This window comes from Rhea americana, unplaced genomic scaffold, assembly GCF_003343005.1.
Source record: "Rhea americana isolate MKP2758 unplaced genomic scaffold, rheAme1 scaffold_7, whole genome shotgun sequence".
NCBI classification, from domain to species: Eukaryota; Metazoa; Chordata; class Aves; order Rheiformes; family Rheidae; genus Rhea; species Rhea americana.
This window is the reverse complement of record NW_028186867.1, coordinates 6,001,911-6,016,399: the sequence shown is the minus strand read 5'-3', so window position 1 is coordinate 6,016,399 and position 14,489 is coordinate 6,001,911. Positions and strand designations below refer to the sequence as shown.

Here is a 14,489-nt window from a genome sequence, read left to right as displayed (position 1 = left end):
ACATTTTTATCCTCCACATATATGAGCATTTCTCATTCCTGGTACCGRGTACATTCCTGGTACAAGGCCGTGACGTCCTTGTTATGACTTAGCCTGTCATGTATGTGGCAGGAGTGTTCTGCCTGTGGTTTGTTGGAAGTTTGTTTTTTTTTTGTTTGTTTCTATTTCCTCTTCAGATTTCTCATTAGTAAATTTTGATTCTACTTCTGTAGCTACCTTCTTAGAGGAAAAGCCAGATACATCAGGGCTTTGGGTGTATATCTTCTGATAACAGATACCTGTGGTTAGAATTAAATTTTGCTCTGGCTGGCTAGGTATTCAGTAGATTCAAAATTCTTGTAGCCTCACTGGGCCAGGAGCAGTATATTTGGATGTCGTCTTATGGAATGACTGGTATGGTCTTCCATGTTTTGGGGTGATGGGGGGCCCTATGCTTCAGTGCAAGTAGGAATGATGAACTATCAGAGGTATCCCAAGCAGGTGTTTTAGCTGTCCATTTAGCTTACAATTCACTGCTGCTGAGATCACTGTACTATTGCTATATTCATGCTATGAAACCAGTTTGTATCATGAATGCATTGAGTCACTATGTTGCAATTGGCTGGGTAAGCAGCAGTAGCTCTACCAGTTGACCTAACAAATAAGGGAAAATGTTATTTTTCCAAGAACTGAAAATGAAACTTAATCTGCCTGGAGCAGACAACCCATAGTGGTGATAGTTGCATTTAGGTGTCCTTTAGAAAGCTGGAGAGCCTGCTCAAGATTACCTATGCTAATAACGTAACCACTCTTGTGCTGATAAACTTTGTGAGAGGAAAAGATAAATCTTATAAAATGACGAAAATTTATTTTTAATGCCAAGGTGCTGTGATGATAAAACTTTCATACTAGCTTTTGTGCTCTGAGGCTCTTCCTCACCATTGGATCTTGTGAGTTCTTGCAAACTGGAGCTTTGTTCCTGCTCATTTGCAGTTGAGTGGAAATAAGGCTGGAAAAGATTATGCAGTGAAGACACTTGCTAGCAGTGGCAAGAATAAAGAAAGGATGCATTTTGTTGGTAATATGAATATATGTTCTGGCACTGCAGATGCTTTCTGTAGAGACAGTTTTTTATCATTATTCCTCTTTTCCTAAGGAGGTGGTTTTGGAGGGTGTTGACCTGGAGATGCAGAGGATATCTGTCTTCAGCCCTGACTGAAAACATCATTCTAGTCCTACATATAGAACAAAAAACTTTCTTCTAGGTAGATCAAAGACATGTTTATGACCCTAATGAGCATGTATTTGAAATAGGAAAAAAACAGCATTCTTACTGTGGTTTTGTTTTCATTTTTGATAGGCAACTTTGATGACTTCAGCTTAGAACATGCACTCGGCAAGTATTATACTCTTGCAAATTTTGGGGAGTGTGGGTGAGAAGTAGTGGCTACCCTTTTGACTGGTTTGACTATTTGTTTCTGAATATTGCATGACTTAGCGTGACACCTTCCCCCACATATGGTTTGTTTAAACCTCAGTGGGACAATTCAACTATTGGTGTGTCAAAATGTTGAACACACAGATCTGAAATTTGTCTTAGGGAACACTCAATAATTGCTTGTAAGGGAAAAATATTTTGATGTTAAATTTGTCCTCCAGGTATTTTCTTACAGCATATTTGTACTTTTATTTCTCTAACTGACAGAACCTACAAAGAAACCTTCTGTGTCTCAGAAGCCACCAACTCATCACGGTGAGTTCTAGTTGCCTGTAATGCCTCTAACTGTGAAGTGAAGTGTAATTGTACACATGGATTCGAGAGCCTTCGCTTTTCAGTTTAGTGGCACATTACACTGAATATTGATATTGCTATAAAAGAAAGTAATGCTCTAGTGGCAAAAAGATTTCTACTTTTTGGAGTCTTTTGCTAGTTCTTTCACAAGGTTACTTTATGATTTCACAAGCTTAAAGACCCTTTGAAAATTCCTTCTGTTGTCTTTCAATCTGCATGTTGTGAGCTCATTCACACTGAGCTGGGCCTGAGGATGTTTTGTGGTCACCAAAAGCAGCATGTAGTTTGATGGATAAACCCTAACAACAGTGTGATGCTCTTCTATGGGTTTAATGAGCATGTCGTAGTATTCTTGATGAAAACATGGTGAGGTACATTTTGTGTAAAAGTACTCTAAATTTAGTTAAGTTTTCACATTACACTTAAAACTGTTCTTCTTTGTAGATGACTTTAGTTTGGAAGATGCTGTTCTTCCTGGTACGTATGCTTTCCTAATTCTGTGGTACTTAGTGCAATGTCTATCCATCCTGTATTAGGTAAGTGTAATAAGAGCACTGAGTTAATTAAGGTAGCAAACAGCAGATAAAAATAATTGCACTCCAGCAATGTTTGTTTAGTTTCATTTCAAGGGTCTGGATCACAAAAGAATGCATTTTACGTATTTCTTAGCCAAGTGTTTCACTGCTGTAGCTTCACTAGATGGCACTAATTCCATAAACTGTTACGGAAACAGTTTTTGAATTTGAAGTAATCACTGCCTTTCGAGGAAGTAATTTTGCTAGCATGAGGAAACCTTAATCTGTTTGAAATAATTTGAGGAAAGGTACTTTTTCTGAGGTAGTTCAGCTTAGTAGTATGAACAGCAGCAGAGATTGTAGAAACCCTTCAAAGTTTTTTCTCTCTTAAAGCARTCTGTTTCCTAATGCTGAAATTCTTGAAAATAGAGTTGGCTAGTTCAGAAACAGCTGAGTCAGATGATAAAGGATCCTCTCTCTTCACTTWCCTTAAGGAGATGACAAACCTAAGTTGGGTCTTGGAACTGTGCTCTGGAGGTGCCAGCCTCCTTACCTTGAACATGCAGAGAAGCTAAGGAGAGCAGATCTGRCTTGTGCTAGAGCTAAGAGAAAGCAAGACCATGCAACATCAAGGAGAAATAGTATACAGAAGCAGTGGGGCACTAGATTGGTTAGTTGTTGGTAAAAATACAGATATAGAAAAACAGTGATACTGAATTAATTCAATATGGGCAATAAAAACTGTGACCAAACAATGCAGAGAGATTTATTAAGAGCTCTTATTCTGTAGCAAGCTAAATGAAATGTCATTTTGGGGACCATATTTTGTAATTTACAGAGTATATCTTGTCTTTATTTTTCTTTTTTCTTTTTATTTTAGTAAGTAGTGGTGAAGTAGTTTTAAAAGAGGAAACAGCCAAACAGTCAGTGCCTGGTAAATAATAATAATAATAATAATAATAAAATAAAAAATTTTGAAGTTTAGTGTTTGAAGTCAGACTTACCAAACAAATGCTATATAAAGCTGAGTGAATCCTACTGTATATGTTCAGATACATCAGGTTCAAGATGTAACAGGCTGGCATAGCAGAAAGACTGTTGATTTCATTAACTTAAAATACAGTGTTTAACCTAAATTAACCAAACAAATACAGCATTAGCTTATGAAAGRAATGGAAAATAATGTGGGATAGATAATGTGATAGATACCATTGTTTAGGTTAGATAGTCTTTCAAGGTCACCATATGCTCTGCTTTTGGTCTCTTAGTACTAGAAACTTTGGTCACTTTATTCTAACTCTATTTGCCTRTAGGGGATCCCAAGCAAGATTCACCTACACGTCCTGGAGACACTGGTAAGACTATCCTAACAAGAGTTTATGAATACTAGACATGCATTTGTAGTAGCSCAATTAAGCTTTCCTAATCCATTTCAAAGTTACTATATAGTTTGTTGTCTCTTAATATTTTTCTTTATTTTTTTCTCCAAATATCTTTGTGTGTAGATAACCCCAGACAAGGTTCACCTGCTCATCCTAGAGACACTGGTAAGGTTTCTAGTTTCTACTAGAACGTAGATTCTATTTTCCTAGGATTCCTGAATGGTGGCTTATTTTTACTATCCCAGTTAAACTTTTATTGACTCCTTTTTAAATGGCTGCTCTGTATGTCAGATGTTGGTTTGGATAAACAATGAGCATTGCGGGGGAAAAAAAGGTCTTGTAAGTAAACCCAGCAGCAGTCTTGACATTCCATGATAAACCTGTTGAGTCACTTTCTTTTCACTTAAAAGCAGGATGATGGGAGAGGAGGAAGGATGAAGCAATGTGTGTGCACTTGGGGCAGTGCTGCYCTTAGGCATCCACAGTAGGACACCTGTTTAGCAGATTGACTCCTTTCATCCTTAGAAACAGAATCCCTGCTAATCTTGCTAACGTAAATAGGAACTGCCCATGACCTGTATTCTTAAAACATCTAAATTAAAGGTAGAGCTTAAATTTAAAGAGTTATTGTTTTAGATTTTGTTAAGATTCCAAATTAAGAAATAATTTTTTTCCTATTTGAAAGGTTGGCTTAAGATATATGTCTTTTCCTGTTGTACTTTAAAGGTCTTCTCTGTCTTTGCCTAACTCCTAACAAAGCAAATACRGATGGATGTAGTTGTGATGATGCCATTATCCAGGAATGTGGTGGTTAGAGTCCTTTCCTGAAATGCGAGTTCTGGTTACTTGTTCTTTCTCCTGCTTGATTTGCAGCAGATCCTTGAATTCAGGTCTTGCATATTTCAGTACAGTGTTTGTGCTGCCCAGCTAAAACATCCTCTAATGTGATGCTTTTAGCTTTGCTCCTTGAGACAGTATTACTTTGCTTGAACTGGAGATTCATTTGGCAATGAAGGGAAGGAGGAGAACTCCAGGTCTCATGAGATAGATCCAGTGGAAATGGAGAGGAACTTACTCAGTTTCCTGCAGTAAATTAGAGTATGGAATTAAACCCATGTCTTCCCATTTGMAAGCAGATACTGCAGCCTTCTGCAGTACTTCTTTTCCTCTAGTTATTATGTGTAAATGCTCAAAGTTGTGTTGTACATGTTCTGAGTTGTGACTCAGAAACTCAACYCTGGAAAAACATTTACAGCTGTAGTCTTGAACAGAAATGGTCTTTTCCTGTCCATGTYCTTTCTCTGCTTTAACAAGAGAGTGAGACTTGGGCCATTCAAGTAAAGTAACCTACAAAGGTTAATGCTTGTTAAGCCCATGGCTAGTGCAGTAGAGGCTGCTCGTGGACACCGCKCTCTCTCAGTTGTTCAGGAAGCCCAAAGTCTGCACTAAACTGAAATATTGTAGTGCTTAGCTGAAGAGACTTGGAGATTGGGGAGACTTTGAATGTTGAATGTGCCCTGACTATGACCTGGGCCTAAAACATTGACAGATTCAGCCGAATGATTTAGAGAAAAATTCTGTATCATTGTGTGTCCTGAGATGTCTTTTCACTGAAGTTAGAACACATAAAGCAATATTATTTTTATTTCTGTAGGCAGCATTGATGATTCAGATCTATACGATGGCACTTTACCAAGAGGACGAGATGGTGGTGGCAGCGATGGTAATGGTGGTTCTTCRTATTGATACCATGACTATCTGACTTTTTGATAAAAGCTTGATTGCAAACTGGCTAGCATGACCTAGCTTGTAACAGCTTTCCTTCACTATCTGAAATTTGAGAACATAGTTTGCAGTTCAAAAGCAACATCTTTTCTATCTGTGTCAAAAAAGCAGATGACTAAGAAGTAAAACTGATTTTGGAAGCTTCAATGATTTTTACTACTATGCCAAGAAGATGGATTTTAAAATTGAGATAGGAGTAGTATTTATTTAAAAAATCACCATAAAAACAGCTTTGTAAAGCATCCAGATGTTCTTTTCAGRTCTTCTGTGGTGTTCTCTCTGTTTCTGTTAGTTTTTTCGGTTAGCAAGCCTCAGAGGGGCCTTCAGCATGTTCTCAAAGATTCACCTGTCTCACAAGGTGGACTGATCCTTAGACTTCCAAGTGATGTAGGGTATGCTTACAGTAAGAAATACAAAACCGTGTTAGAGCTTAAAGCTGAAGTCGGCATTGGTATGAGCTATGCTTTGAAAAGAAAAAATTTAAGTGMCAGAGAGCTTAGCATTCTATATATATATATATCTCAATTATTTACATTTTTAATAAATTTGCATTAGCAAGTGGCTTGTTGTTTTGCATGATCCATTGAGAAAAAAAAATGTGAAACTACTGTTTTTTTAGAAATGTAAAAACTAAACCTTTCGTTCATTTTGCAGGACGAAAGGACTCAAATCCAAATAATGGTGGAGAATCTGAGGGTAAATGCATGGATTTTTATTTTTGGTCTCTACATGTCTTAAAGATACTAAAACATCTGAAGCTTATTTTTTTGAACAAAAAATCAAAATGACTTATCTGCATTGTTACTTTTCTAACAGGATACTTATTGCTAGCAGTGTGTTTCAGCTTCTCAACTTTTATGGAATTTTGCCTTTAGGCTCTGCTTTCAGAATTCTTTAAGATCTTTATGTTGCAGATGATTCACGTCTGATAAAGTGAGGTGATGATAACATCTCAGAGATACTGGTGAAATGATTGCATGCAGCATGCTACAGGTTAAATTTAGCTATAAAATGGTAACTTTTTCTTAATCATTAGTGGAACTTATACACAACCAAAAAGAAAATGTTCAAGTTATTTAACAACAAACGTTGCTAAGAAATGAATGATTATAAAATTAAAGGATTTACTTCTCATTCGTAAAGATAGAAAAAAGTTGATCACTGCACTTATTTCATGTTCTTACTTCTTAGAAGTATGCAGAGGCTTCACTTCGAGACAATTCAAGTATAACATCACTTTCAGTTCTGTACAGAAATGTATACAAAGCTCTTCTTTTCAGCTTCCCAGGGAGCAGTAGCTGGAATTGTAAGTGCTGTGGTTGCTACTGTGATTGGAGCGGTATCTAGCTTCATTGCTTACCAGAAGAAGAAACTCTGTTTCAAACAAAGCAGTAAGATTTCTAGATTATTTCTTTCTACCTTTTATAGAGCTCTGCTCTCCTTTTTTTGTATTTTATATAGAACCTAGAAATTGATTTTGTGTTTCAGGTAGTTTTAATAGCTTAGTGAATTAGTGTTCACAGGGAATAACTAGTCCTCTTTTACTAGTCCTCTAAGAAAGGGTGACTGAAGATTGCCTGACTCAAAATTTAGACTTTCAAAAACAGACTGACTTAAGTCTCTGTGTACATTAAAATATAACCACTGCCTGCTAGAGAATAAACAGAAGAGACTGCAGGAGAACTTTTCTTTTTGAAAATTGAATGGGGGTTGGGTATTAGAGACTATCTGCCTGGAAAATACTRTGTCATCTCCACTTTTTAAATCTTGCTTTTGTGTCTTCTAAAAACACTTGCCTGCRTATTGGCTTATGACGAGTATCTGAATGTTCATCCCAAAATGATCTTTCTTCTGCAGCAGTCTATTACTTGTTGTCTACTTCCTTTCTAAATAAGATGTAGTTTGGATCAGAGAACTTGGGGAGTACTGTGGCTGATGGGTGGGACATAAGCTTTTCCAGTCCTCTGAACTGGTTGGTGAAGGGAAAGGGTAGAGCAGCAATCCAGACAGACACTGATATTTGTGAATTCTGGGTATCTGGAAACTGAGGGCTGTCTGCCATGCACGATGAAATTATGTAGGCAGTACAAGGGAAACTCAACTACTCTCAGTAGCCCAATTTCTTCAGTTATGTTTTTTTCTCTCATACGAGATTATCTCTGATGATCAACAACTTTGAAGTGAAGAGAATCTGAATATTAAATGTCTATTTGTTTCTCAGCAGATGAAGAGAATGTGAATATGGAAAGCCATCGTGGAGCACAATCTGAGCCACCTGGTAAGAGGATAATATAGATGGAAGAGCAAGTGTTTTGGTGGTGATCCTACTAAATGCACTTTATTGACATTAAACCTAGTGGAGAAAATGCACTATTATCTTTTCATTAACCAAATGTTTGTAACTACCATGACCACTAATTTTGAACTGAATCAAGATTTCAGTTGTTATTACTTAGCCATTATTCTGTAATTTTTCTTGTTTGAACACATTGGTTTAATGCCTTAAGGGGTCCCTGAAATAAGGGAACTTAGAAACATTAAAAGAGGAATCGACTTTCTTTGTAAGAGTATTATTAAAGACAATTACAAGAACACAAGATCATTCCTTTACTGTATATTGAGTCTGATAGGAATATGATATTGTTTGGTCATAAACCCACACAGAACTGTGCAAGAATGCACTTTAATAAAAGATTAACAGTATTTGAACAGAGACAAAAATTACTGGAGGCAAGGAAGRCTGAATTTACTCACACGTTCTTCTGACAGTCTCTGCTGAGAATTATTTTATGAAAGAATCACCAAATAATGTCTTTTTACAATTGTGACAGCAGAAGGAAGGTGTTCTAAAATAACAACAAAAACCTAACAACCTAATTCTTCCTAATTTAGAACGTACGTGGCTGTCTAGAGTACTTACCTGATGGAACAGTTGATTGAACTACAGAAAAGCCATAGCTGCATGTGGAGAATTTTTGAAACAAAATAAGTAAAAGCTTTACTTTCTGGCAACTAGCCAACAAAGGAAGAAGCAAAACAATCTCATGCTGAAGTTTTCTGTCTGTCTTTAAAATACTGGCTGTTAAAATCTCACATCAGTATAAATCTTCAATATGTTCTTCTGTGGGCTTAATTTAAAACTAGCAGAAGTAGTTCTGTTTTTTTATAATTTAACTAAAAAATATACCTTATTTCTTTCAGATATTTATCTTTTACTAAAGGCTTCCAGCTGTTCCATGGTCCTCTTGCAAACATTTTTCTTTTAAGCTTTTATATATTTGAAATTGTCAAGGAGAGACCATTTTCTTGTCACAGGCTGTTGAAATCGGGCTTCAAGATAGGCATGTTATCCTCAGTTCAGCCATGGGATAGTGAAGCAAGCACTATTGTTCAAAGTCCTCTACCAAAGGCAGACAACACATGAGTTGCAGTCAGGGTATGCTAAAATTTTGGCTATGGGTTTCATCAGAACTCCCAATCAGATGATGCAGACTTAATTTTAACTGATGAAGTTAAATCTGCTATGTTATCATAAATGATTATTCCTCCCTACATATGGATGTTAAAGTGTTGCTTCCCAAATTTCATATCTGTACTATAATTTTCAGGCAGACGTGAGAATATTTTGAGTCAAGAAATTGTGTGGAAACTATGGGCAGCATAGTGCTGTTCCTGATCTAAGTTGTGGGAATCTGGTGTCTTACCTCTGCCTTTATTATAGTAATGTAACTACATAACTTCTGTTTTGAAACACTCTTGCATTAACCCTGGTCAGATGACATGGCAGAACAAGTTTATGTATATTTTTAATTTTTTTTTGTAGACTTTTCTTGGACTTCCGAAACTGTAAATAACCCAGGCTAGGATATTCTTTCAGTAACACTATTTCCATCAGATATGCAGAGTGTACCCCACTTACTTTTTTTCTTTTGCAAAACTGCAAAGGCATCTTTGAAACTGCATGTTGGGTTGCACAAACTGAAAGTGTAGATAGCTAGATGGATCTAGTAGGATGTAGTTATTTGAGTGAAAATCTAGGATGTAATGTCCCTTGTTATACAAGATACAAACAGAATCAAGCCTCTACATACCTGGATTTGTCCCACAGTTCCAAATAGTGGTCGTCTTTGTAAATATGCTGTTTTAAATGAGTTCTTACAATATATATTAACATATTATACTAATCTTGAGGTCTTTTCACTTTTTAGTACAGCGCACGCTTCTGGAGAACTAAATCAAGGAAAACATGGTGAAGAACAGACCATTAAAACTGGATCGAGAGCCTGCTTTCTACCTGAAAAAAARGAAAGAAAATAAAACCATAAAGTATAATGTAAACAGCAGAGTCTGAAGATGAATGAGAAAATAGTCCTTGCTTGAGGCATCTTTGGGAGTGTGCCTGAGTACTTCTGTATGGTTAGTCCTGTGAAGCAGTGTTGCACACTGATATTTGGCCTTAATGATAGGAGTGTAGAAATATGTTGTGCCTTTACATTTTTTCCTTTATTCTTTTTGACAAATGGGTGTGTCTCAAGTGCATTCAGTATGTTTAACTTTCCCTCACCTCTCCAAAAACAACAAACAATTAATGTTTTGTTATGCCATTACTTTTAGGCAGTGCAAGCCTTTTTTAATATCCTGTACAAAATGAATGTACCAAGAAGACTTTCTTACATCTTCACTTAAAGTGAAGAACATTNAAAAAAAAAAAAAAAGAAAGAAAGAAAAGAACTTGGTATATATTGTGGACACCTGACAGCAAAAATACTACCTAGAAAGAACATACATGTGTTGGATAATAAGGTTCACTGTGTTTTGATACGATAATGGATCTTAATGTGGATGCTGTTTATATGATTTGTTTAGCTGCCTGGGTCAGCCACTAGCGAAAAGATACATGTTCTTCAGCATCTAAGAAACAAAAATTTAGATTTTTTTTTTTTTGCTTTTTTTTTTCTTCATTGCATCTGTCTGGCACAGATTCAAAACATCCAAACTAGTACATACAGATCCTTCAGCCTTTATGGCTCTTCTTTCTGCTTAGCAAGTACTGAGCTAGTTAGATGTAAAAAAGCCTGATTTACAAACAAAAAATATTTGAATTTTGTACATCATGTGAGATTGATACTTGGCAATTGTCTGAACGGTTGTGAATGAAGTACTGGGGAGTGGAGATTAGCATCTTCAGGCTTACCTTACCAGAAATTTAGCAGCACTAAGAAAGCAGAAACAGTACTACAACTCGGAAGATCATAATACCAAGACTGACGACAACCCAACCTAACTCTACAAGCATCCACTGGACAGCATAAATAACAAACATGTGATGAGTACTTTTGGACTTGTAAAGGATTGCCGTCAGGAAGAAAGAGGCTATGGCTGCATCCTCGACTGAAATCACTTAGGAGCTTTGCTCTTGAAAGCCACAAAAAAGTTTCCAGGATCTGCAGAAACATGGAAAACTGCTCACCTGTAAAAGTCAAAGGACTAAGTCTRGAATAATAACTAGTGGTGTGTGAAAGCAATAGCCTGACCAGTTCTGTTGGCTTTCATTCTAACTGTTTCCAATTTTCATGCAATTTTACAGTATGTATCTTTAGTAATGTGCTTTAGCCACTTTGCAAAGTTATAGAGAAAGATGACATTGCATTGAACATCTAGGAAATCATTATCAGTTTGGATTTTAAACCTTTAAATATCTACATTCAAATATAAATGTATGTCAAGGGTAATTCAAGAATTTGTTAACATGTGTTTCTTGGCTTACCGCAAATCTTTACACCAATTTTAGTCTTTTGTWATGGAATTAATTTGTAAACCTATTTTTCCCCATTTTATTTTTAGCATAAAAAATGCTAAAACCTTTAAGTATATTCAAGGGTGGAGAAGTGATTTATATGTAAAACGTTTGATATATGTAAATACCAACAAAGGAAATGTACTGTTTACCTGTATGAATGAACAGCTATCTCATATCAATGCCAAATGCAGAGAAAACAGAAACAGGGCAGTGTTTGTCAGGGACAGAAGTAGGGATGGGGGGAGCTTCAACTAGCTTTTAGCTAACCAGACTCTTGAATCCTTCTTCAGCTTTTGCAAGCCAAAAAAACTATTCACTAAACCCTCCTACCAAAATTGTGATTTTTAGAAAATAAATTAAAAAAAAAGAAAAAAGAAAATGTTTAAGTATTTTGCTTTTTAGTAGCTCTAGAAATAAAAAAGTTGGGGGCTGTACCAGAGAAGTTGTCTTCAATGGGAGATTCTTGCTCTTCCATCAGCAAAACAGATTTATTTTTTACGAAGTCTCAATCGAATAAGAAGGAAGTTGGCCAGTAGCCACAAAGCCACAAGTGCTTTCACAGAGTGTTTACAATATGAAGTGCATTGGAGGACATCTATGTGAATGACAAAAACAACCAAAACACTTAGATTTTGTAACACAAAATAAAATGGAAAATACATGCAGAAATAGTGCTTGGTCTAGACATACAAAAATGGCAAAGAGAAGGGTGTTTGTGTTCCCCATCCAGATATTGGTGCCTTTAGGAGCAGACACCCTTGCAGTGATTCCTGTGTCCTTTACACCCTTTGACGTGAGAGGACCAAGCCCAAATGAGATGGCAGTGCAGTGGTTGCCAACTGGCTAAATAGTAACAAACCTGCTGAATTTTTCAGTATAAACRGACATAGATTGCTGTGTGAAATTTAGGCACAGCTACCTTCTCCTCCACAAAGCAGCCAAACCTAAAGATGATGCTTGGAGGGAAGGTATATCATAAGGCTGATATGAGCAGCCCTCTCCTCTTACTTTGTCCTTTTATGGCTTCGGAGGGTGGAATTGTCCCAGAAGGACAGAAGATTGGCTGCTGCCTCCTAGAGAGGAACAAGTAAAGAGGAGAGCTGAAAGGCTTTAAATCTCAGGCTAGTCTCTTGTTACGAGAAAGAAACCGCTGTTTTGTGGGCTTCTGTTAGCCATCTGTGGCTAACACCTAGGAGTTCACTATTTTTTCRGGTACTAGAGTGTTAACCGGAATATATCACTAAATGCCACACCACTCTACYGTTTGAAACTTCGATCTCTTGTCTTCCTAGCCAGATTGCTATTGCATTGCCTAGCTAAATATCCTCATTCATTAGTTCTCACATTTACTGCGTCAAAGAACATCAGTCAACAATTCATTCTCACCCTATAAACTATATTCGTGGTCATCTTCCACAGATCAGCTGCTGCCCGTCATGGCCTTGTGTGTTCTCTGTGAATCACAGAGAATTTGGGAATTAGTCCTGGTTTTGAGATGGGTTTCAATTAGAAAGTGCAGTGGAATGAAAAAAGTACTGTTCTTTCCAGGCCCAAACTACAAGTTTCACTCCTGTCAAGTACCTTCACCATTAAAATAAATGAGTTTAAATAGATGGCGACACTCAGATCTGTCTGGTTGCTTTGGTATGCCTTCTTGAGCTGTGGTTTTTCTTTAGCTTGCTCCTCTGAGGAGGTGCAGGAGCTGTCTCACTCCTGGTGGTGTTCAAGCAACCTAAGCAGGAGAAAAAAAGTAAAGCAGGATCTTCTTGTTCTAAAATATTCTGTTACTGTATTGTCTTACCAGGGAGCTGAGGTTGCAGTTTAATTCATCCCAATAATCAGTAAAAGGACTACTTTAAAAATGTTTTGAGGGTTTTCAAATGGGACGTGCACTTCAAATACTTATGCAAACATATCCGAAGGAATTTCTCAAGCTGAAGAGATGAAAACAGGGCAGTTCTTAAACATAAAATATAGCAACATTTTTATTGTAGCTCCTATTCATGCTCATTTCAAAATCTGTACCAAATTTTGAATGTTAAGGAAATCACTTTTTAACTCACTAACCTTTCAGTTTACATAGAGTTGAATTGCAGTTATGTATTTCAGTATTTTTCTGACATTCTTTTATGTCACTATTTACACTGTTTAAACTGTACTGTTCCTGGGTGAAAGGGTCTCTCTTCTCCCCCACCCCCCACCATGTGTTTTTTTCATAAATTACAGAGATTTTTTTTTCTCTTTTCTATTATGCTGATATAAAGGACATGCTTGAAAAAAGTGAAGAGATAATTAAGGATAGGAAAAAGACTATAACATTTGAATGGAGTAAAACAGTTTATTCAAACCCCTACATTTGGAGAACTTTAAGAACCACAAGAATTAAATACTAAAATGCATGTTCCTCCATCTGTTTGCAAAAATTATTGAAGTTTTAACTGCAACAAATAGCTTGCATGTAACAATTGTATTCTTCTATTGTGAAGAAATTGTATCACTGAATCACTTATGTGTTTGGCTTACAGTTAGATTAATGTCTCAAGTTACCAATGTTTCAAGATTTTAGTTAAAATACTTATATTTTTATGACAAAATATTAACACTGTAAGATGTCAGTGGCTTTCCCAAGTAGTTCTGGTTTGTAATTTTGTTCTTTCTTCCCTGAAAGACTCACAGAGCAGGTCACCTGTGCCAAAGAGAGCAATGTCTAACCTCTGGCCACAGGAAGGATGGTGCTACAACGATTGTTAGGCTGTGGCTGTCCTCTTGTTTTTCTTTAGCTTGTCTCATTTAAAAGATGAGGTAAAAGTATATGGTGTAGAGAATAGACAGACATACTGGCTCCATCTCTCCACTCATTTGCTATTTCTTAAATATATGTTCTTTTTTTCTTGAAAGAACAAGTACAAAAATAAGACAAATCATGAGCCATGTCAGGTGAATGTAGGTGAAGCTTTGTCTTCCTTTTAAGTAGGAAAAGATGAGTAAATGATTTCTCAAATTGACGGAAACAACTTTATAGTTTGTTATAATAAGGCCCTGTATTTGTGTTTACTGTTCAATATACTTGATATTTTTGGCTAGTGATTGCATGTCTATTTGACAGAGAGAGCTGATGCTAAGAAGCTCCTGGAAGGCACTAGAGCATAACTTGGGTAAGTATTTGGGACATTCTGACTCCCACATTGGACGTGCTCATCCAGCTCACCCCTCCTATGCCATCTTTGTATTTATTG

General features: G+C 36.6%; 1 protein-coding gene across 1 annotated transcript; it reads left to right on the top strand.

Annotated features, from left to right (window-relative positions):
• Positions 1-569: 569 nt before the first annotated feature.
• Positions 570-10,184, top strand: LOC146586284 (CD99 antigen-like). Its single transcript, XM_085321597.1, has 11 exons — positions 570-605; positions 1,294-1,375; positions 1,685-1,732; positions 2,216-2,248; positions 3,600-3,641; positions 3,792-3,833; positions 5,323-5,391; positions 6,108-6,149; positions 6,734-6,844; positions 7,675-7,731; positions 9,662-10,184. Exons 1-11 carry the CDS (start codon positions 570-572, stop codon positions 9,685-9,687), a joined length of 588 nt encoding a protein of 195 aa, XP_085177723.1. The 3' UTR covers positions 9,688-10,184.
• Positions 10,185-14,489: the final 4,305 nt, after the last annotated feature.